Below are 22,755 nucleotides of genomic sequence, written 5' to 3' on the forward strand. Positions count from 1 at the left end.
CCCTGTAACTCAAACCTTCCAACCCTAGCAAACATCTTTGTAAATCTTTTCCGAACACTTTCAAGTTTCACAGCATCTTTCCTATAGGATGGAGACCAGAATTGCACATAATATTTCAAAAGTGGCCTAACCAATGTCCTATACTGCTGCAACATGACCTCCTAACTTCTATACTCAATGCTCTGAACAATAAAGGAAGGCATTCTAAACACCTTCTTCCCTATTCTATCTACATGATTCACTTTCAAGGAACTATGAACCTGCATTCCAAGATCTCTTTGTTCAGCAACACTCCCCAGGACCTTACCATTAAGTGTATTAGTCCTGCCGTGATTTGCCTTTCCAAAATGCAGCACCTCACATTTAATTAAATTAAACTCTATCTGCCATTCCTCTGACCATTAGCCCATCTGATCAAGATCCCATTATGCTCTGAAGTAACCTTCTTCACTGTTCACTAAACCTCCAATTTGGTGTAATCTGCAAACTTGCTAACTAACAAACTACATCCAAATTGTTTATATAAAAGACGAAAAGCAGTGGATCCAGCACTGATCCTTGCGGCAAATCTCTGGTCACAGGCCTCCAGTCTGAAAAGCAACCCTCCACCACCAGTCTCTATCTTCTTACCATCGAGCTAGTTCTGTATGCAAATGGCTAGCTCTCCCTCTGTTCCATGTGATCTAACCTTGCTAATCAGTCTACCATGACAAACGTTCACATAAGTTGTCGGACCCTTTTATCTTTTACTTAGAAATACTGTGTCCTATGTATTCTCTCTCACTAGCTGTCTGAAGAAGGAGCGAGGGCTCCAAAAGCTTGCTCTTTCAAATAATCCTATTGGACTATAACCCGGTGTCATGTGACTTTAGACTGATCTGCGAAGTATTTCCTGGTTATGTGTTTTATTTTCTTTTACTAGCATGTCCAGCATTTTGATTTTCTAATAGTGTTTGTAACAAGTTGGCTTTAATTCATATCCACAATAGTGTTTAAGAGTTTACTTAATGCTGGTTATGAGTGGAGACAAGGGAGTTTTCACTTCTGCAATTTGTATGACATATTCAATCAGGTTGCAAGATTAGATGTACCACAGTGATAAAACTAGTGACCTAGTTACAAAACTTACTTTGATGCATTATTGATCTATTTGAATCACCAATGGAATCGCTGTAGTATGATTTAAAAGGATTGTACTTTGTAAGGAGCCAAAGTAAATACAAATAGACAGAAGGAGACAGAAAGAAGTACCTTAAAAATAAGTGCAACTTTACCTGCAAGTGACTGAGAGTGTTCCATTTACTTCAATGATCAGTTGCTGGTCAGAAATAGTTAGTTCTGGCACAATCAGATTGACTTGAGGAACTGAATCTGAAATTTAAAAACAAAAGCAAGAAAAAGGTTGGTTATATAGTAGTTACTTTGTAGTCCAAAAAAGACAAACTCCGTTGAAGCACTGCTTAACAAGGCTGGTGTGGTGGCTCAGTGGGTAACATTGCTACCTCACACTGCCAGGGGCCTGTGTACGATTCCAGCCTCAGGCGACTGCCTGTGTGGAGTTTGTACATTCTCCCTGGATCTGTGTGGGGTTTCCTCCCACAATCCAAAAATGTGCAGGGAATTAGCCGTGCTAAACTGCCTGTAGTGATGTGTAGGTTAGGTGCATCAGTCAGGGGAAATAGGTCTGGGTGGGTTACTCTTCGGAGGAGAAAGTGAGGGCTGCAGATGCTGGAGATCAGAGCTGAAAATGTGTTGCTGGAAAAGCGCAGCAGGTCAGGCAGCATCCAAGGAACAGGAGAATCGACTTTTCGGGCATAAGCCCTTCTTCAGGAATGAGGAAAGTGTGTCCAGCAGGCTAAGATAAAAGGTAGGGAGGAGGGACTTGGGGGAGGGGTGTTGGAATTGCGATAGGTGGAGGGAGAACGTGGCTGAAGAGCTTCTGTGCAGAGGAGATGACCTGGGGTGTGCAGTGAGAGAGGGACTCACTGAAATCCGTGCAGAGGGAGGAAGAGAGCTTCTTCAAGGAAGGCATCCTTGTAAGAGGATTCGCAGTAGGTTAAAATCTTCGAGGAGAAAGTGAGGACTGCAGATGCTGGAGATCAGAGCTGAAAATGTGTTGCTGGAAAAGCGCAGCAGGTCAGGCAGCATCCAAGGAACAGGAGAATCGACGTTTCGGGCATAAGCCCTTCTTCAGGAATGAGGAAAGTGTGTCCATCAGGCTAAGATAAAAGGTAAGGAGGAGGGACTTGGGGGAGGGGCGTTGGAATTGCGATAGGTGGAGGGAGAACGGCCAGTGTGGACTTGTTGGGCCAAATGGCCTGTTTCCACACTGTAATCATTCTAGTTCTATCATGAGATGTTAATGTTGATACTGTTTGTGTGATTGAAGTTCATATGTTTCATCAATACTTTACATTGATCATCTATATAAGCAGGCAAAATAAATTCTGCATGACTGATTTTGAATAGCCCGAAACCAGCATAAAACTAGCAGTAACAAAGCACAATCAAGTAGATGAAGCAATAAAAATTCTAAACAATCATCTTAATGTTAAAACTAGAACATCAACCCTGTAAAGCCCTTTCCATTATTCCTTCTGTCTTCACTAACCCTCAATGATGTTGCTTGTACATATGTATTTCTTTTAGTTATGTGATTAAACTGTGCTCTGTGCTGTGAATTCCTGGCCATTATCAATTAACTTCTGTGAAGTATCATCAGTTGGCATACTTCAAACAGAGAGTACTGGTTGGTTTTGTTTTAACTGAACAAGACATGTTTCATCATGTGGTCCACCATTTATGATATATAGCTGTAAACATATGGAATTTATTAGACTAAATCAGGGAGAAATTGAGTACTATCCTGCCAATTTTGTGCCTGACAAAATGGGCACCTGCCTGCAGTTGGCAATTTTTGAGCAACTTTAGCTGCTCCTATTTTTCAGGGGCTGTAAATGCAAGAGCAGCCTACAAGCCTGAAACAAACCTAAGACAGTGTAAACATGCAAACCTGAACCTCAAGAGCAAAATTCATGTATAAATGGATGGAACATACTCTAAATCAAAGTACTGAATGTCTGATACAACTAATTAACAATGCTTACAGTAATCACAGGATGTTACACAAAAGAAGGGCTCTCGAAAGTTCGAGAAATAATCCTTCTGGACTCAAGAAAGGCAGTTCCATCCCATCACAAGCATACAGAGGGTCCTGTCCTCGGGATAATTTCCTTTCGTGTAGGCATGAGTTTTATTTTTTTCATCTATAGCCCAAAAGTCTTTCATCATTATCCAACTAATTAGTTTCCATCTTTACAAAACCTAGGTACATGAATGCTATATTTAAAAACAAATCATCTTATAAACTGTAACAACTACAGGCATCGAAGGTATCTTTTCAAGTTGTGTTGAAAAATGTGGCCCAAGGCATTTTAGTTTTCTGCTTAGATGTCAAGAAGCATGATGAGTTTCTTTTGCACACTGCTACTTGTTTAACATTTAACGAGTATTTTCCTTTGGCATTACTTAACCTCTATCTTTGATATACAAGTGCATTTAAATATAAGTGTACGTGAAACATCAAATATGCATTTAACTAATGTTTATCATTATCGCTTAGATTTTACAACTGAAAGGTAGGAATTACACTTGATGATTTTGGCAATTTAATGCTTAACACGTTGGTGACATTCTATCTTCAAATTCAGAAGTCACATGATTTCCCATTATAGTTCAACAGGTTTATTTATCTGTTTTGTCAGATGAAATAACTTCACCTGACGAAGGAGCAGTGCTCCAAAAGCTAGTGATTTTAAATAAAACTCGTCTAATCGCAGAATCAATAGAATTCATAGAATCATAGAAATGGCCTTGCCAATTTAAAGTATGATAAAAAAAATTCACATTATATTTTGACACTCTCTTCCTGTCTGCATTGTACTTTCAAGGCAGCGGGTGTATTTTAGTAGCTGGATGTGAAGGTATGCAAAATATTGCCATAAACAGATGGCAAAATCAATTTAAAAAATTTACTTATCATTTTCTTTGCAAGTTTTTTGGTAACAAGTTTTTAAATACAATTATATGGAAGATATAAATGAAGTGTTCACCGTTGTGCAAATCATCACCTTTACAAGATGGAAACCTGCATGTACAGATGCTCCACGTGAGGAATGACAAACCGAGAGGATTAATGAAGAGGCTATGTTTGACAAGATGAACTTTAGGTCATAGAGCACAAAAAACAGCACCCATCCCTTTAATTGTTTTGTGGCAGGCCTGAACAGAAATGAGACACATTCTATAAGATTGCTGTAACTTCATCTCTTACACATGTATTCTTTCTGTATCCTTTCATTACTGTTTGAAGTGCTTGGAATGCACTTTAAGCAAAATTTCAAGCAAATGTTACGCTTTGATGAACAAACACTATTTAGATAAAGTGTAACCTATAATCATGGCCTGAGCTCTTAAACACTTCTCAAGACAAAGAGTGAGGAGAGAATCTAAACTTTCAAAGCCGAAGCAGAAAATGCTTTTTTTTGCACTGATACCGAATGCAAATTTTATTCATTAAAGTCATGCTATTACTTAATCTTCAAATTTGTATTGTGCATGAATTATTTATATTTCATATAGTTTTAGCCATCACAAATCTTTCCTAAAGGCATTGCCAATTTAAATTTATCACTAAAGTTGTTATGAGGTGAGGAGAAAGTGAAGACTGCAGATGCTGGAGTTCAGAGTCGAGAGTGCGGTGCTGAAAAAGCACAGCAGGTCAGGCAGCATCCAAGGAGCAGGAGAATTGATGCTTCCAAACTCATGTTTCAGGAACCCTGCACTGGTCAGTTCTACCTCCTACCTGAGATTCACAAGCCTGACTGCCCCAGCCGATCCATTGTCTCGGCCTGCTCCTGCTCCACTGAACTTATTTCCACATAACTTGATACTGTTCTACCATGCACCCCCCCCAACCCAGCCCAGGAATTCCCCACATACGTTAGGGACACCACCCATGCTCTCCACCTCTTCCAAGACTTTCATTTCCTTGCCCCCCAACGCCTCATCTTCACTATGGATATCCAGTCCCTATATACCTCCATGTCAGGGCCTCCAAGCCCTCCGTGTCTTCCTCTCCCAGCATCCCCAGCAGTACCCTTCCACTGACACCATCATTTGTTTGGCTGAACTGGTCCTCACCGTCAATAATTTCTCCTTTGAATCCTCCAACTTCCTCCAGATGAAAGGAGTAGTCATGGGCACCCGCATGGGCACCAGCTATGCCTATCCTTTTGTTGGTTACATGGAACAGTCCATCTTCCGCAGTTACATAGACACCACTCCCCACCTTTTCCTCTGCTACATTAATGACTGTATCGGCAGCACCTCGTGCTCCCACGAGGGCAGGTTGAACAGTTCATCAACTTCACCAGCACATTCCACCCTCACCTTAGTTCAACTGGATCATCTCAGATACCTCCCACACTTTCCTGGACCTCTCCATCTCCATCAACGGGGTTGACTCAACATGGACATCTTCTACAACCCACCGACTCCCACACCTACCTGGACTACACCTCTTCCCACCCTGCTTCCTGTAAAAAGGTATCCCTTCCTCCGCCTCCACCACATCTGCTCCCAGGAGAACTAGTTCCACCACAGAACACACCAAATGACTTCCTTCTTCAAAGACCGCAATTTCTCCTCCCACGTGGTCGATAATGCCCCCAGTGCATCTCATCCATTTCCCATATCTCCGCCCTCAAACCCCATACCTCCAACCACAACAAGGACAGAATGCCCACCCCCACGGTCCGCACCATCTATCCTACCATCATATGTATACATCGCATCATCCTCTGCCATTTCTGCCACCTACAAATGGACCCCATCACCAGAGATATATTTCCCTCACCACCGCTATCCACTTTCCAGAAAGATTATTCCCTCCACGACTCTCTTGTCAGTCCTCCTCCACCCCCAACCAACCCACCCTCCCTTCCCGGCACTTTCCCCTGCTACCGGAGGAATTGCAAAACCTGTGCCCACACCTCCCTCCTCACCTCCGTCCAAGGCCCCAGAGGAGTCTTCCACATCCATCAGAGTTTTACCATTACTTCCACACATGTCATTTACTGTATCCATTGCTCCTGATGTGGGGGAGATAGGACTCGTACTTGCAGAATGCTTCAGCAAACATCTCTAAGACACCCGCACCAACTAACCCCTCTGCCCTGTGGCTGAACACTTCAACTCCCCATCCCACTTTGCCAAGGACATGCAGGTCCTGGGCCTCCTCCAGCGCCACTCCCTAACCAACAAATGCCTGGAAGAAGAACGCCTTATCTTCCGTCTTTGGACCCTCCAACCACACGGCATCAATGTGGACTTCACCCCTCCCCCCACCTTATCCCAGTTCCAATCTTCCGATGCAGCACCGCCCTCATGACCTGTTCTACCTGTCTGTCTTCCTTCCCACCTATTCCACTCCACCCTCCTCTCCGACCTATCACCATTATCCCCACCTCCATCTATCTAGCGCATCCCAGCTACCTTCACCCCAGACCCACACCCCTTCTATTTATCTCTGCATTGGCTCAGTCCCAACGAAGGGTTTTGCCTAAAATGACAATTCTCCTGCTCCTCAGATGCTGCCTGACCTGCTGTGCTTTTCCAGCACCACACTCTCATCTCTGGTTATGTGGTAAGTGTAGAGAAATGGCTTTACATAGAAGGTTTGTGAAGTATGGAAGGCAGCAGTTGAAGGAGGAATTATTGGATACTTTAAAAGGAAAATTAGATAGAAAAGTGAAATCCAAGAGAACTACAAAGTCAAGTGGATAAAACAGAGTGACCGGATCAGTTTTGAATAAATCAAGAGAAGAAATGGCTCAGTGAAGTAAATGTTGTTGCTTTAAAGTTAATAATATTCTATTCATATTTGAAGAAACCATTCCTTCTTCACTGGAGTGCTTCTATTATTAAGGAAAAAGTGAGGTCTGCAGATGCTGGAGATCAGAGATGGAAATGTGTTGCTGGAAAAGCGCAGCAGGTCAGGCAGCATCTAGGGAACAGGAGAATCGACGTTTCGGGCATTAGCCCTTCTTCAGGAATGAGGAAAGTTGGTCCAGCAGGCTAAGATAAAAGATAGGGAGGAGGGACTTGGGGGAGGGGCGTCGGAAATGTGATAGGTGGAAAGAGGTCAAGGTGAGGGTGATAGGTCAGACTGGGGTGGGGCGGAGAGGTCGGGAAGAAGATTGCAGGTTAGGAAGGCGGTGCTGAATTTGATGGATTTGACTGAGACAGGCTGGGGGGAGGGGAAATGAGGAAACTGGTGAAATCCGAGTTCATCCCTTGTGGTTGGAGGGTTCCTAGCCGGAAGATGAGGCGTTCTTCCTCCAACCGTCGTTTCGCTGTGGTCTGACGATGGAGGAGTCCAAAGACCTGCATATCCTTGGTGGAGTGGGAGGGGGAATTGAAATGTTGAGCTACAGGGTGGTTGGGTTGGTTGGTCCGGGTGTCCCAGAGGTGTTCCCTGAAACGCTCCGCAAGTAGGCGGCCCGTCTCCCCAATATAGAGGAGGCCACATCGGGTGCAAAGGATGCAATAGATGATATGTGTGGAGGTACAGGTGAATCTGTGGCGGATATGGAAGTTTCCTTTGGGGCCTTGGAGGGAGGTGAGGGGGGAGGTGTGGGCGCAAGTCTTGCACCTCCTGCGGTTGCAGGGGAAGGTGCCGGGAGTGGAGGTTGGGTTGGTGGGGGGTGTGGATCTGACGAGGGAGTCACGGAGGGAGTGGTCTTTACGGAATGCTGATAGGGGAGGGGAGGGAAATATATCCTTGGTGGTGGGGTCCGTTTGGAGGTGGCGGAAATGGCGGCGGATGATGCGCTGTACATGGAGGTTAGTGGGGTGGTAGGTGAGGACCAGTGGGGTTCTGTCCTGGTGGCGGTTGGAGGGGCAGGGTTCAAGGGCGGAGGATCGGGAAGTGGAAGAGATGCGGTGGAGGGCATCGTCGACCACGTCGGGGGGGAAATTGCGGTCCTTGAAGAAGGAGGCCATCTGGGATATGCGTTTTTGGAACTGGTCCTCCTGGGAGCAGATGCGGCGGAGTCGAAGGAATTGGGAGAATGGGATGGCGTTTTTACAGGGGCAGGATGGGAGGAGGTGTAGTCCAGGTAGCTGTGGGAGTCGGTTGGTTTGTAGTAGATGTCCGTGTTGATTCGGTCGCCTGAGATAGAAATAGAAAGGTCGAGGAAGGGGACGGAGGAATCTGAGACTGTCCAAGTGAATTTGAGGTCGGGGTGGAAGGTGTTGGTGAAGTGGATGAACTGTTCAACCTCCTCGTGGGAGCACGAGGCGGCGCCGATACAGTCATCGATGTAGCGGAGGAAAAGGTGGGGGGTGGGGCCAGTGTAGTTGCGGAAGATGGATTGTTCCACATATCCTACGAAGAGGCAGGCATAGCTGGGGCCCATGTGGGTGCCCATGGCTACTCCTTTCGTTTGGAGGAAGTGGGAGGATTGGAAAGAGAAGTTGTTCAGGGTGAGGACCAGTTCAGTCAGTCGAAGGAGGGTGTCTGTGGAAGGGTACTGGTCGGTACGGCGGGAAAGAAAGAAGCGGAGGGCTTTGAATCCTTCGTGATGGGGGATGGAGGTGTACAGGGACTGGATGTCCATGGTGAAAATCAGGCGTTGGGGACCGGGGAAGCGAAAATCATGGAGCAGGTGGAGAGCATGGGTGGTGTCCCGAACATAGGTGGGGAGTTCTTGGACTAAGGGGGACAGGACGGTGTCAAGGTATGCGGAGATGAGTTCGGTGGGGCAGGAGCAGGCGGAGACAATGGGTCGGCCGGGGCAGTCAGGTTTGTGGATTTTGGGCAGGAGGTAGAAGCGGGAGGTGCGGGGTTGTGGGACTATGAGGTTGGAGGCGGTGGATGGGAGATCCCCCGAGGTGATGAGGTTATGGACGGTCTGGGAGATGATGGTTTGGTGGTGGGGTCATGGTCAAGGGGGCAGTAGGAGGAGGTATCTGCGAGCTGGCGTTTGGCCTCAGCGGTGTAGAGGTCGGTGCGCCTCCCTTGTCTGCTGGTTTGATAGTGAGGTTGGGTTGCAACGGAGTGAGTGGAGGGCTGCGCGTTCCGAGGGTGAGAGGTTGGAGTGGGTGAGAGGGGTGGGGGAGTTCAGGTGGCGGTTAATATCGCGGCGGCAGTTGGCTATGCAGAGGTCGAGGGCAGATAGGAGGCCAGCACGGGGTGTCCAGGTGGATGGGGTGTGTTGGAGGCGGGAGAAGGGGTCGTCAGAGGGTGGGCGAGAGTCTTGGTTAAAGAAGTAGGCGCGGAGGCGAAGGCGGCGGAAGAATTGTTCGACGTCCACCTGGACACCCCGTGCTGGCCTCCTATCGCCCTCGACCTCTGCATAGCCAACTGCCGCCGCGATATTAACCGCGACCTGAACTCCCCCACCCCTCTCACCCACTCCAACCTCTCACCCTCGGAACGCGCAGCCCTCCACTCACACCTTTTCCTCCGCTACATCGATGACTGTATCGGCGCCGCCTCGTGCTCCCACGAGGAGGTTGAACAGTTCATCCACTTCACCAACACCTTCCACCCCGACCTCAAATTCACCTGGACAGTCTCAGATTCCTCCCTCCCCTTCCTCGACCTTTCTATTTCTATCTCAGGCGACCGAATCAACACGGACATCTACTACAAACCAACCGACTCCCACAGCTACCTGGACTACACCTCCTCCCATCCTGCCCCCTGTAAAAACGCCATCCCATTCTCCCAATTCCTTCGACTCCGCCGCATCTGCTCCCAGGAGGACCAGTTCCAAAAACGCATATCCCAGATGGCCTCCTTCTTCAAGGACCGCAATTTCCCCCCCGACGTGGTCGACGATGCCCTCCACCGCATCTCTTCCACTTCCCGATCCTCCGCCCTTGAACCCTGCCCCTCCAACCGCCACCAGGACAGAACCCCATTGGTCCTCACCTACCACCCCACTAACCTCCATGTACAGCGCATCATCCGCCGCCATTTCCGCCACCTCCAAACGGACCCCACCACCAAGGATATATTTCCCTCCCCTCCCCTATCAGCATTCCGTAAAGACCACTCCCTCCGTGACTCCCTCGTCAGATCCACACCCTCCACCAACCCAACCTCCACTCCCAGCACCTTCCCCTGCAACCGCAGGAGGTGCAAGACTTGCGCCCACACCTCCCCCCTCACCTCCCTCCAAGGCCCCAAAGGAAACTTCCATATCCGCCACAGATTCACCTGTACCTCCACACATATCATCTATTGCATCCTTTGCACCCGATGTGGCCTCCTCTATATTGGGGAGACGGGCCGCCTACTTGCGGAGCGTTTCAGGGAACACCTCTGGGACACCCGGACCAACCAACCCAACCACCCTGTAGCTCAACATTTCAATTCCCCCTCCCACTCCACCAAGGATATGCAGGTCTTTGGACTCCTCCATCGTCAGACCACAGCGAAACGACGGTTGGAGGAAGAACGCCTCATCTTCCGGCTAGGAACCCTCCAACCACAAGGGATGAACTCGGATTTCACCAGTTTCCTCATTTCCCCTCCCCCCAGCCTGTCTCAGTCAAATCCATCAAATTCAGCACCGCCTTCCTAACCTGCAATCTTCTTCCCGACCTCTCCGCCCCCACCCCAGTCTGACCTATCACCCTCACCTTGACCTCTTTCCACCTATCACATTTCCGACGCCCCTCCCCCAAGTCCCTCCTCCCTATCTTTTATCTTAGCCTGCTGGACCAACTTTCCTCATTCCTGAAGAAGGGCTAATGCCCGAAACGTCAATTCTCCTGTTCCCTAGATGCTGCCTGACCTGCTGCGCTTTTCCAGCAACACATTTCCATCTCTGCTTCTATTATTATCACATTTTCAAGCTCTGTAATAAAGGATTACAACTAAATAGGCAAATATCAAGCATAGTAAGTGTTATTCAACGAATCATGGAGAAGCTGAAAAGATTTAGGAGAGATGACATTGACATTCAGTGAGCATGAAGCAGCAATTTAATGCTGCACATGAACTTCTAAGAGTAAGATAATGATCCTAAAGCCAGGCATCTGTAGTTGTTTCTGTGCCATTACTCATCATATGCTGATCTAGCTGAAACCATGTGGAATCAAAATAAACCTTTGAATGCAAAATGGCAAGTTGCTTTTATTTTTCGTTGCCCAATTTGCTAATTAAACTGACTTTCAGAAATCCCTCATTTAAAAGTGCTTCATTAATTTTGTTTAAAGTAAACTAAATACTTTCCTCTAGCTTTCTTCTATTGTCACATTTTAAGCATAACCTTGCTTAAATCATATCAAATATCGGGACACTATTTGGAGTAACAAAATTAATGAATATTTGGGTTGACCAAATTATTTCAACTTCCTTTAGTTTCTGTGGGAACTGTAACATCTGCTTTTTTAAGGATTTTCAGGGGGAAGAGGACAGCTAATTTCTGCAAGGAAACTAGAATTCTTTCTCATCTGTCTTGTGCATTACAGACAGAGAATAATAGTTCTGCTGCTCTGCAATCTGGAATCATCATCTTGGATATTAAAAGCACTTAATATGATAATTAAATAATGTTTCCAATCTGAATATAAAGCATCACTAAACAGCACTCATTTGTCTCACTGCTGTATTTGGCAAGTTGAGGAAGGCAGGTTGGGTGGTCAGTATTTTAGCGGATTTAGAGTTCAGAGAAGATGAATTGAATGTCATTGACACAATGAATCTAAAAGAAAATGAAAACAAATAAGGGAGGAATCGAACAAAGGCAAAGTTCAGTCCCAAAATTGGCATTAGGTGAGGGGGAAAGTTGAGGGCTGGTAGTGGTGATGGTTGCTTGGCTTGACAGACAAAGGAAAGAGAGGAAAGCAGCACTTAGTGTAGAGTGAGGGTTTCACAGCTCTGTTAACTTTAGAATAGAACCAACTACAGTATTAGTTTGAAGTTGTTCCTTTTTCATCCCACAGTGGTAGTACAGATAGGCTTTGGCTGAAGCACCAGTGTGCTAATCGGTATAGCATTGCATGGCAAGGCATCTCAAGACATGGATGGAGAAAGCACTCAGGTAGGAACTTAGTGAGAGAGTGCTAATAGAACAAGTGAGCAACTCTGATTTAGGTGTCTGTTCAATTGTACAAAATGTTCCTGTTGCAGCCTTTCATTGAAAGTTGCCTATGCACCTTTATAATAAGAATCTGTATTTTCTAAGTGGCCTGCAAGTGTATCCAAGAGGTGCATGATGGTAATGAGGAGGTTGGCATATGCCTGATGCTAATGTCCATGGGTGGGAGGTGAGTGTGTCTGGTGCCTGTGTATTGTGCCCTCCGATGCAGTTTGTTCATATGCAGCAAGAACGTCATTTGGGAAAAATGTCAAGTTCCCATTCTGGCCTCCACATTGAGTTTTCTCAATGTCTAGCTTATTCCACATGTTTGGGAAGATAGAAAGCTGAATACTAATGAGGCGAGTTGGGAACTCAACAAAGTGGTTAACAAGCAACAATTTCCTTTAGTTGGCAACTCAACGTTTTTTGCCTAGTGTAAATTGGCCACTGCGCATGTGAAAAGGCATTAAAGATGGGGCAAGATGCTCCCACCATCGAGATGAGCCTCACCAGACCTCTTTTGTGATTCTGCCACATGTCTTGCCATCACCCACATTGCTTAGATCCCTATTACATTCCACCCAAGATTTCAGTTTACCATCCAAAAGATACTGCCTCCAATATTACAGAGTTACTTCATTATGGCTTGGAATGACAGCCTAGATTTTGTGCTAAAGTATCAAGCGTGGACCTTCAACTCAAAACTTCTAATTTGGAAGCAAAGGTATTACCACTGAGTTAAACTAAGTACTGACAATTGCTCAGAATTGAGAAGAGTTTACTGACACACCTATTGAGGATTGAGACTATCCAAGTTCATTTGATGATGAATCCTTTTAATGAATAGGCAGAAGTTACTTCATTTCATCAGTGTGAGATTTGGCTAGATTTTGTGTATCATTTGCAAAGTATAAGAGAATGTCCATTTCACTGCATCACATTGTCCAACAGTTTGTTTTCAAAAGTACAGAACTAATTTATGAAAGACACTATATTTATCTTGACTTTCATGTCTAAAGAGAAGACTTTTCTTTGTGTGACAAAACTCAGGTTGAAGTAAAAGTTTTACCTAACCATGTGAATACATATTAAGGGGAAGTATGTGTGTTTTTGAGTGACTTAAATGAGGGAAAGGAAAGAGCATCTACTTTGAATATTCTAGAAAAGAATGCATCATGAAGTTTTCATGGGCTTCTTCCAATCAGCCACCATGATTTAGATTGTAATCAGTGGAGCAGTCTAATTGAAAATATCAATCCTTCATTCTAACAGAATCATTGGACAGTTAATGGCACCTGGTTTATTACTAAACCCCTCTGCATCTTCTTTTCTGATGCCTATTTTCACCAAGAGAGCATGTTGGAGAGATTTCCAGCTGTGGCAACATGTACAGTATTATTTATTTTTTGGCAGCTCAGGATCCTTCCATATGGAACTTTTAGCGAAAACAATATGCTTTCAATTTAAATTTCTTGTCTAATTTATGCACTATGAAAGGGAAATGGCCAAGCAAAATAGCACACAATACTCTTGACCTTGAAGAGGTTCGACTCATTATAAAAAGCATTTCCCCTTTTCAGGGTCAACAGTCAGACAGACAAGGTGCAAACCTCCTGCTTTGTACCTCCAGAAAACGGAAAGCTGGGAATCATCCAGCTTTACACACAATTAGATGGCAATGATTTAAAGCATCTACTTTATTTAAAGGAAACTTCAGTGAAGTGACATATTTTATCAGCAATGGTGCATTTCAGGCTATGGCTTGCTGATACTAGACTGTGTGGTGGACAAGCAGGAAGCTGGAAGAATGCAGTGAGCCAGACAGCATCAGGGAGTGGAGAAGTCAATATTTTGGGTATAACCTTTCTTCAGGACTAGGGGTGTAAGGGGAGCTGCAGATAAAGGGAGAGGTGGGAGCAGGGTGGTGAGGTAGGGATAGGTGAGCACAGGTAGAGGGTATGACCTGGTTGGTCGATGGGAGGAATGAATCCGGTTGGTGGCTGGAAGGAAGGGTCGATCAGAAGAATAGAAGGGTGAGGGAGGGGCTGGGAAGGCAGTCGGGGATGAGAAGGGAGGTTATTTGAAATTGGAAAACTTGATGTTGAGTCCTCCGGGCTGTAGGCTGCCCAGGTGGAAGATGAGGTGTTGTTCCTCCAATTTGCGGTCTGATTCGCTGTGGCAATGGAGGAGGCCAAGGATGGTGATGTTGGAAAGGGTGTGGGAAGGGGAAATTAAAATAGCTGGTGACTGAGAGGTCAGGTCAGCCCCTGTGGGCCCGACTGAGATGCTCGGTGAAATATGCCCTGAGTTTACGTTTGGTCTCCCTGATGCAAAGAAGACCACATTGGGAGCAGTAAACCAGGTTGCACGAGAGGCAGGTGAACCTCTGTCTCATCTGGAAGGACTTTTTGGGGTCCTGGATGGAGGTGAGGGAGGGTGGTGTGCCAGCAGGCTTGGCATCTTTTACAGTTGCAGGGAAAGATGTTTGACTGCATGGCATTGGAAGAGGTAAATGAAGATGGCATTACATTCACTTCTAAGTGTGCAGAATTAGCAGACAATACTCTAGTTTCACACTAGATGCCTTACCAGGCATGGTGGGTATTAGTTTTCTAGATGTGGCAAGGACATGGACAGTGGGACCAACTGAGTATTAATATTGCTCATGGATGTTAGCCATTTCAATGATGAAACATGTGGATTTAGAGATGCAAAGTTACCTTGAATATGTATCATATAATGGAGGAAATTTGGCTGTGTTTGAAATGACGGTGATTATATTGTGCAAATACAAAATACATTAAAGTTGTTCCTAATCCTTTGAAAACATGTGCTTTCCTACACAAAATACTGTTTCTTCAGCTCAAGCCACTAGCTGTAAACTAACTTTTCTTTTGACATAAGTAATAGCAGTGGAGTTGTTTTTCTACGAAGTAACCATATTCATGAAACTGACACAAATTTCTTCCCTGTAATTAAGCTGCATTTGTCTGACAGTTTTTTTTAAAGTGAATTGTTAATTATTATCAGGTTGATTTAGTTAGGAAGAGTTAATGATTATTGCAGCTTATCTTAAGTCACAATAATGTCTTATTAATACACTTAATGCCTGAGCCTCAGGGTAAGGCAGAGATGTATGGAACAGGAGTGAATGGTTAATTAATGCTATTTTTAAAGTCAGAAACAAAGGTAGACAAGGTAATTGATAGCTGTTCAGAAGTGGGATCAGCTGTTGCTAAGTGTCTTCATATGTATTTTTAGTTGGCTGATGATAAAATCAGTGTTTGGCATAATAGCATGCCACGTGGACGAAACTGATTTGGTTCTTGGTTTACAGTGAGTTAGCGGAGCTAACATCTTGGTAGCAACAATTGACCTCTGTACTTCTTCATTATGAAAATGAAAATCAACCAGAGTTGACTGTCAGAGTTCTTTAAAAATGAATGATTTTCTAGTGTCAAATGAGCATAAAAAAGACCTTGATTTTGGACTTTAGAGTTCAAAATAGTGTCCAGATTCAGATGTTCTCATTGCTTAGCATTGAAGACTGGGCATTTGGGTTAGTTGATTGATGATAGGTGCAATTCCATTGATAGATCTTCAATACTTCATGCAAACAATTGATCTTTATGTGTGAACTTCATTCGTGCTAGATATCATAACCAAGTCTGATTTTTACTGGGTGCACACACAAGCACACTTTCTTCAGAGGGCATTGGGTTGAAATTAGTAACGGAAAACTCATTCACCCTTCCATACATCTGAGTACAATTGATTGCGATCAGCTAACTCAATGTTGACTGAGGATTAGAATGTGGGGCTGGACAATCAGTCTGTCATTGGATTGGTCTCCAACCAGGTAGCATTTATACCATTGATACATTGAGAAATTTTCATTTTGGTGAGCAGGCTTCAGGTCCAGTCAATGAAGAGGCAGTACTAGATCCCTCAAGTCAAAATTGAATCTCTCCTCCATGTAACCTCAAAAGCCCTTGTGCCTAGTCATTTCTAAGAAAACAAATCTGTAGGTCTTTCAATATTTTTCATGTTTTATGTCAACAAGGAAGAGTCACAGATTGGTACTTGATGGGAATGATGACTACATTTTAAGAAGGAGACTAATTATCATGGAATTATGGAATAATTGAATGGTTACATTGAAGAATTTGACCCCTTGTATCTGTGGACCTGATCCTACACAAGACCACATCAGCTTATACCCCACCTTCCTCTTTTGCCTTTCATCCTTTTGCTTTATTCTCTTCAAATAACCATTCAATTCTCTTTTGAAAGCAAGAATTGAATCTGTCTCCACTCAGGTAGTGCATTTCAGATCCAAACATGCTTCATGAATGTTTTTCCACCTGCTACCTTTGGTTCTTCTGTCATTCACCTCAAATAGGTGTCCCCTGCTTCTTGATCCTTCAGTGGGTACAATTTACCTTATCCACTCTGCCCAGACCCTTCATGACTTCGAATACCTCTATTGAAATGTCTTCTGAATCTTCTCTAGCTTCTTTATGCACCCACACACCTCATCTCTGAAACAATTTACCATAAACCTTTTTGTATTCTGTCCTATGCCTTCATATACTTCCTAACTCCAAAGCTCAGAATTGTATCAGTATTCCAATTGAGTCTGAATCAGAATTTTTAAATGTTTCTCCATAGCTTGTCTTGCTTTTTGTGCTTTTTGTTTTGATTTATGAATCTCAAATACTTTTTATTATTGCTATAATAATAAAACATGGACTATTGATTTCTTAATCCCATCGACTGATTTAATACTTGGAACTTTCAAGAACTGGAATAACTTTTAAAAAAGGACAAAAACAACTGGCTTAAAATGGTAACTGGCATCTTTTGACACATACACATTGGTATGCTTTATGCATCCAATGTGTATCAAATAAAAGATGGTCTGAGCTGTAAATATCATGAACCAGTCAGCCAATCCATACATGGGAGACATGAAAGTGTTCTTCTGTTTTGAAATACACCATTTTGAAAATCTTCAGATACTAGCGACTATGTATTACCTACAGTTATCAAACTTAGATGCAGCAAACTCAGCAGGTGGGGTGGGGGGATGGGGGGAATGTGTAACCAAGCTGCAGTTCCAAAAAGGGTTGCCTTTGGCAAAGCAAATAGGATGAATTTTATCTGCAGAGCTGAAGTCAGGATGGAGAAGGCTCTTACTCCATTTCTTCAGAAGAAAATGTTTTGGCCAAAAGCAACATTTGGAAACCACAAACTTAAAAAGATTATTGTTATACTCCCTACTGCTGATGATGCAAGAACAACCAACCACTTGTGATCTCAGGACAAAACTTTATGCCTTACGCACACCTAAATAGCTCTAGAATGCATTTGATTTTAACTTCCCTCTATACTGGGTGCTATCTTGTTTTAACTTTTTATGTTTGTGTCCATCTGACCTTCTCCAAGTGGCTGACAGAGGCAGTATGCTTGACATTTATTTTTCTCCAGTTTAGCAGGTTTATTCTTTTTTAACTCAAGAAACCCCTGACTGGTCCAGTAAAAAATAATGAACCATATGTTTAATTTGATAAAGATACAGCCCCATGTTAAAAAGAACTTAACCCTTTTCCGTGACCAACTGAGAAGGTTGGAAGGAGGGGAACCAGTTCATTTTTTCAGCATTCATGGGCACCTTCAGTGTTGTCTGCACATACATACCCAATATCCCTTTGTTTTTTGAACCCACTTTAGAAATGTACTCCTTAATTTGTTTTGTCACTTTTTGTTCCTCCTACCAAAATAAGGCACTTCTCATTTCTCTCTAAGAAATTTCATCTGCTATAAGTTCTTCCATTTCACCAGACTATTTTCTCTTGAAGTCTATCACTATCCTCCTTCCAGATGCCAATACTTTGCTGATTTAGCTTTTCACTTCCCCTCTGAACTTTTATACATTCAGCGCCTGGTTCTCCCTTCTATTATTAACCTGCAATCTGTCATGTGTACCTTGTTTCTGCTTTATCTTATTCTCTATTCCCTATATTGGGGAAGTACAGTCAAGAAGCAACTTTGAATTAAGTTCAAGATCAAATAGGAGGACATCATAGAAGAAGTGTTTGGCTACTGAGAGGAAAGCATTCGTCACAAGAGGGGGAATTAAGCAGGATTGGGTCTGCAAACTATATCTAGTATTCCTTAAACACATTTCACAGTGAAAGTCATCACAATCGGTCTTGGAAATGCAATTAGGAGGAGAAAGTAACTTGGAGGACTCAAATATGTAAAATGAATTGATAAGCGTCAGTGTGATAGAAACAGCGTGTTGGAAAAAAAAATAACTGAATGCAATTTGGCAGAAAAATGTTGTAGAACTTAACAGGAATGTACTTATGCACAAACACACAAAGCGTTAACAACCAAAAGCTGCAAATGTTGCATAATTTTATATATGTTGCATAATCTTTGTCCTGCAGTAATCTACTGAGGCCACAGTTGGCTTCTAAACCCCAGCACTGACAACCACTGTGTGAAAGGCAATATTGTGGTCATGTGTTTATAAATCATTTGGGATTTCAAGCTATGATTAACTAAACTATTTGAGAAAGATTATATCACATAATAATTTTGCACAGAGGCATCCATTTGACCTGCAATGTCAAAATGTAACAGAAATTTCCAACCTCTTTCATATTATTGCCTGTGGTTCTACAAAGCAGACAGAAAAAAAAGTGGAATCAACGACTTTCTGTGATATTGCTAATGAAATATCATTGAGCAAAATGGCACCGATTTAAGGTAGATGGCATGAGAAAAAATCTTTTCATGCAATCAGTGGTTACAATCTGGATTACACTGGCTGAGTTTAATGGAGACAGAATTCAAAAGGGAATTGTACATTTATCTGAAAAGGAAGAATGTGCAGGACCAAGGGGAAAAGGTGGGCAGTAGCCTAATTGAATGCCTCGAACTGCTGAAGAAATGACAAACCAAATTGCTGCTTCTAGTATGCTGTAATAATGCTGTGATAATGACTTACATTTTAAAGCAAAACAAATCATTTAGTTCAAGTATGTGAAGTTAGTTACAAATGTGTTAATGAGCTTCCACTGTTAGATAAAGAGTTTATATCGTGCTATAACACATCCTCAGGATGTCCCAAAGTACTTCACAGCCATAAAATTACTTCTGAAATAAATTCACTGGCATGTACACAAATCTAGCAGCCAATTTGCACTTAAGGTTCCACAAAAACAACAATTTGCATTTATATAGCACTTCTATTATAACAAATCATCTTGGGCTCTTTTGCAGGAGCATTATCACAAAATTTGGTCCTCAAACGCCACAAGAAAATGTTAGAGTTCGTGACCAAGTACTTGAAGAAGTACATTTCAAAGGATTATCTTAAAGATGGAGAATGCTGGAGCTGCTGAGAGTGTTCGAGGAGGAATTTTAGACATTAGCTGGCTGCTAATGCTGGAGCAGTAACAATTAGGATTTACACAAGCCATGTTTGGAGGAGCACAAAGTTTTCAATTGGTTGTAAGATTGGACAATATTACAGGGATAAGGATGTGTGAGGCCACAGAGGAATTTGAAAACAAGAGTAAGAAAGCAGGCATCAGTGTAGGTCAACAATATATGATTAATTGTTGAACAGGAGCTGCACATTGGAGGGTGTAAAATGGGAGGCTGACCAAGAGAGCATGGCAATAGTCAATTTTAGATGGAGCTAAAGCATGGATGAGGGTTTTGATGGCAGAAACTCTGAAGTAGGCTCAAGACGGGCAAGTTGGAATTCTGTGGTGATGCAGATGTAAAAGGATTGGTTGCATTTAAGTGAGGTCTTTCACAAAAAAAAGGATGCCCCAAATACTTTATCTCCAGTAGAGAATAAAACGTGTAGTCACATTATAATGTAGGAAATAAGGTAACAATTTGTATTTGGAAAATGCCACAAGCAGAAATTTGATAATGAGTGAATAAGCTGTTGTTGTGATATTGATTGAAGGATGTAGTTTGATCAGGACATTGGGATAACCCTTGCACTTTTGCAATATAGTAGACATGGGATCTCCTCTGTCAACCTGACAAGCGCAATGGGACTAGGGTCAACCGAAACTTTTGCATTCAAATTCTGAAATGGGCACCTCAATCTTCCAAGTCACAGGGGAGAGCAAAGGGATATCATTGAACCTTTGTAGGTTTGAATTGGAAATGCATCTCACTGTCAAATATACCACCAAGATTCTGGGTATTCTTGCTCAGCCCAGACAGTGTCAGGTAGCGAGACAGATTCAGTGTTCAGAGTATCGATTTTATGGCAGGGGCTGAACAAAATGGGCAAATTACATTGGAACCTGTTGGAGTGGCAGGATGGTGGGCAGTCCACACATTTGGATAGGTGTCATTCTGATTGTGAAACTTAATGGGTTGGTTCACCTTTGTGGAGATTTTAAACAAATGGTAAACCATTTCTTGTAGCTGGATAAATACCCAATCCCTCACATAGATTAAACACAAAACTGGTGGGGAGTTCTGGGGTTGATTGGGGTGGTGGGGATGTGTTAGGGGTCGTATTTGGGCTGTCCTTCACGAAATGGGGCATGAGCCATGCGTACTTGGAATTGTGGTAAGATAAGGATTCCCAGAAGTATGCTACAATTAGAACCCAAAAGGTTTTGACCCATTAATTGAGACTGTGGTTTAGGATATTGTGAGCCTGTGCAATCTTTCAGTGGACAATGAAAAACATTTTACAAGGTCTACCCCAGGTCAGCACTAATCTAGATGATGAGCTAATGGCAGGGAAGAGCAATGAGGAGCACTTAGAGAGCTCCTTAGATGTTTCACATCTCCCTTAGAAAGGAAAAATGTGTTCCAGGCACCCGAAATGACCTACCTGGGCTACCGAGTTGACATGACTGGGTTATTTCCGTTGGAGGATAAAGTGAGAACATTCAATGGTGCACTGGCTCCCATATCTGTACCGGAGTTTTGGTTTTTCCTTCGGCTGGTGCATTATTATGGAAAGTTTATACAAAACCTAGCCTCCATCCTGGCACATTTGCAACAACTCTTAAAGAAAGATTCAGCCTTGAAAATGGTCGCATAGCCAAACCATAACCTTTAGCGAAGTGAAGAAACAGCTATCATCCTCTAAAGTGTTGGCACATTATGATCCCAAGTGAGATCTGGTATTGATACCTCTTTCCGGCATCGGGGTACTATTAGCTCATTGGTGGTCGAATGGAGAGGAACATCCAATAGCATCTGCATCCGAGGGGAACTTTGGTAAATGCAGAGCATAAATATGTCCAGATAAAGGAAGGAAGATTTGACGGTCATGTTTGGAGTCAGGAAGTTCCACTAATACCTTTACAGGAGTAAATTTGCAATAATAACAGACCGCAAATCCCTGCTAGGTCTACTTAAAGAAGACAAGGCAGAGCTGCCCATAATTTTAGGTCAATTTGGCAGAGAGCTCTAATGGTAAGTGTTTACAATTACAAGTTGGAACGTCATCGAGGAGGCCAAGTTGCAAATGCAGACACACTGTTAGTGGTGTCTCCACTGGGGGAGTCTGTAACAGTTTTAAATTTTCTGCATACACTTCCAGTCACAGCTGACAGTATCAGATTTTGGACACAGAAATATCCAGTTTGCTAAAACTGAAACAGTGGGTGGTGATGGGGAGACCAAAGGGCCATCACAACCAGAACTGAAACCTTTTTGAACTCAGAGACCAGATCATGGTAGAAAATGGTATATTATTTTGGGGAACAAGAGTGATTGTCCCGAGCAAAGGACACTGCCAGATACTGGCTGAACTCCACCAGGATCATTGAGGGGTTTTCAAAATAAAGATGTTGGTGAGAAGTTATGTCTGGTGGTCAGGATTGAATGCTGACATAGCTGCATTGATGGGGCAGTGCCCAGAGTGCCAACAAGGACAAAAAGTACTTAGATTAGATTACTTACAGTGTGGAAACAGGCCCTTCGGCCCAACAAGTCCACACCGACCCGCCGAAGCACAACCCACCCATACCCCTACATTTACCCCTTACCTAACACTGCCGGCAATTTAGCATGGCCAATTCACCTGACCTGCACATCTTTTGGACTGTGGGAGGAAACTGGAGCACCCGGAGGAAACCCACGCAGACACGGGGAGAATTGCAAACTCCACACAGTCAATCGCCTGAGTCGGGAATTGAACCCGGGTCTCTGGCGCTGTGAGGCAGCAGTGCTAACAACTGTGCCACCGTGCCGCCCACCACATTTGTGGGACTGGCTGGGCAAACTCTGGATTCAGTTACACATCGACTGTGCAGGTCCTTTCATGAGCAGAATGTTCTTAGTCATTATGGGTGTCCAGACAAAATGGCTGGATGTGCACAGAGTTTATTTGTCCAACACTGGACAATGAGAGGAACACTGTGCATCTTTTGCAATACATGGTCGTATGGAAGCATTGGTCACAGATAACAGGTCATCATTCACCAGCAGGGAGCTTCTGTATTTTCTAAACTTGAATGGTATTTGTTATATAAGGATAGCTCCATACCATCCATCATCTAATGGTCTGGCAGAAAAAGCAGTCCAAACTTTTAAA

The 22,755-nt window shown here is 43.6% G+C and overlaps 1 protein-coding gene across 3 annotated transcripts in view; it reads right to left on the reverse strand.

Annotated features, from left to right (window-relative positions):
* The window catches only part of kdrl (kinase insert domain receptor like), a 265,292-nt gene that overhangs the window by 228,281 nt on the left and 14,256 nt on the right, over positions 1–22,755 (reverse strand). For all 3 annotated transcript variants that reach the window (XM_087991964.1, XM_043704900.2, XM_087991965.1), the window contains exon 2: positions 1,275–1,371. In XM_087991964.1, the coding sequence (XP_087848090.1) occupies positions 1,275–1,371 (97 nt within the window). The remainder of the gene's footprint in view (positions 1–1,274; positions 1,372–22,755) is intronic.

This window comes from Chiloscyllium plagiosum, unplaced genomic scaffold (genome assembly GCF_037043375.1).
Source record: "Chiloscyllium plagiosum isolate Xiang-an unplaced genomic scaffold, Cpla_swu_hap1 HiC_scaffold_11, whole genome shotgun sequence".
In the NCBI taxonomy this organism is placed as follows: Eukaryota; Metazoa; Chordata; class Chondrichthyes; order Orectolobiformes; family Hemiscylliidae; genus Chiloscyllium; species Chiloscyllium plagiosum.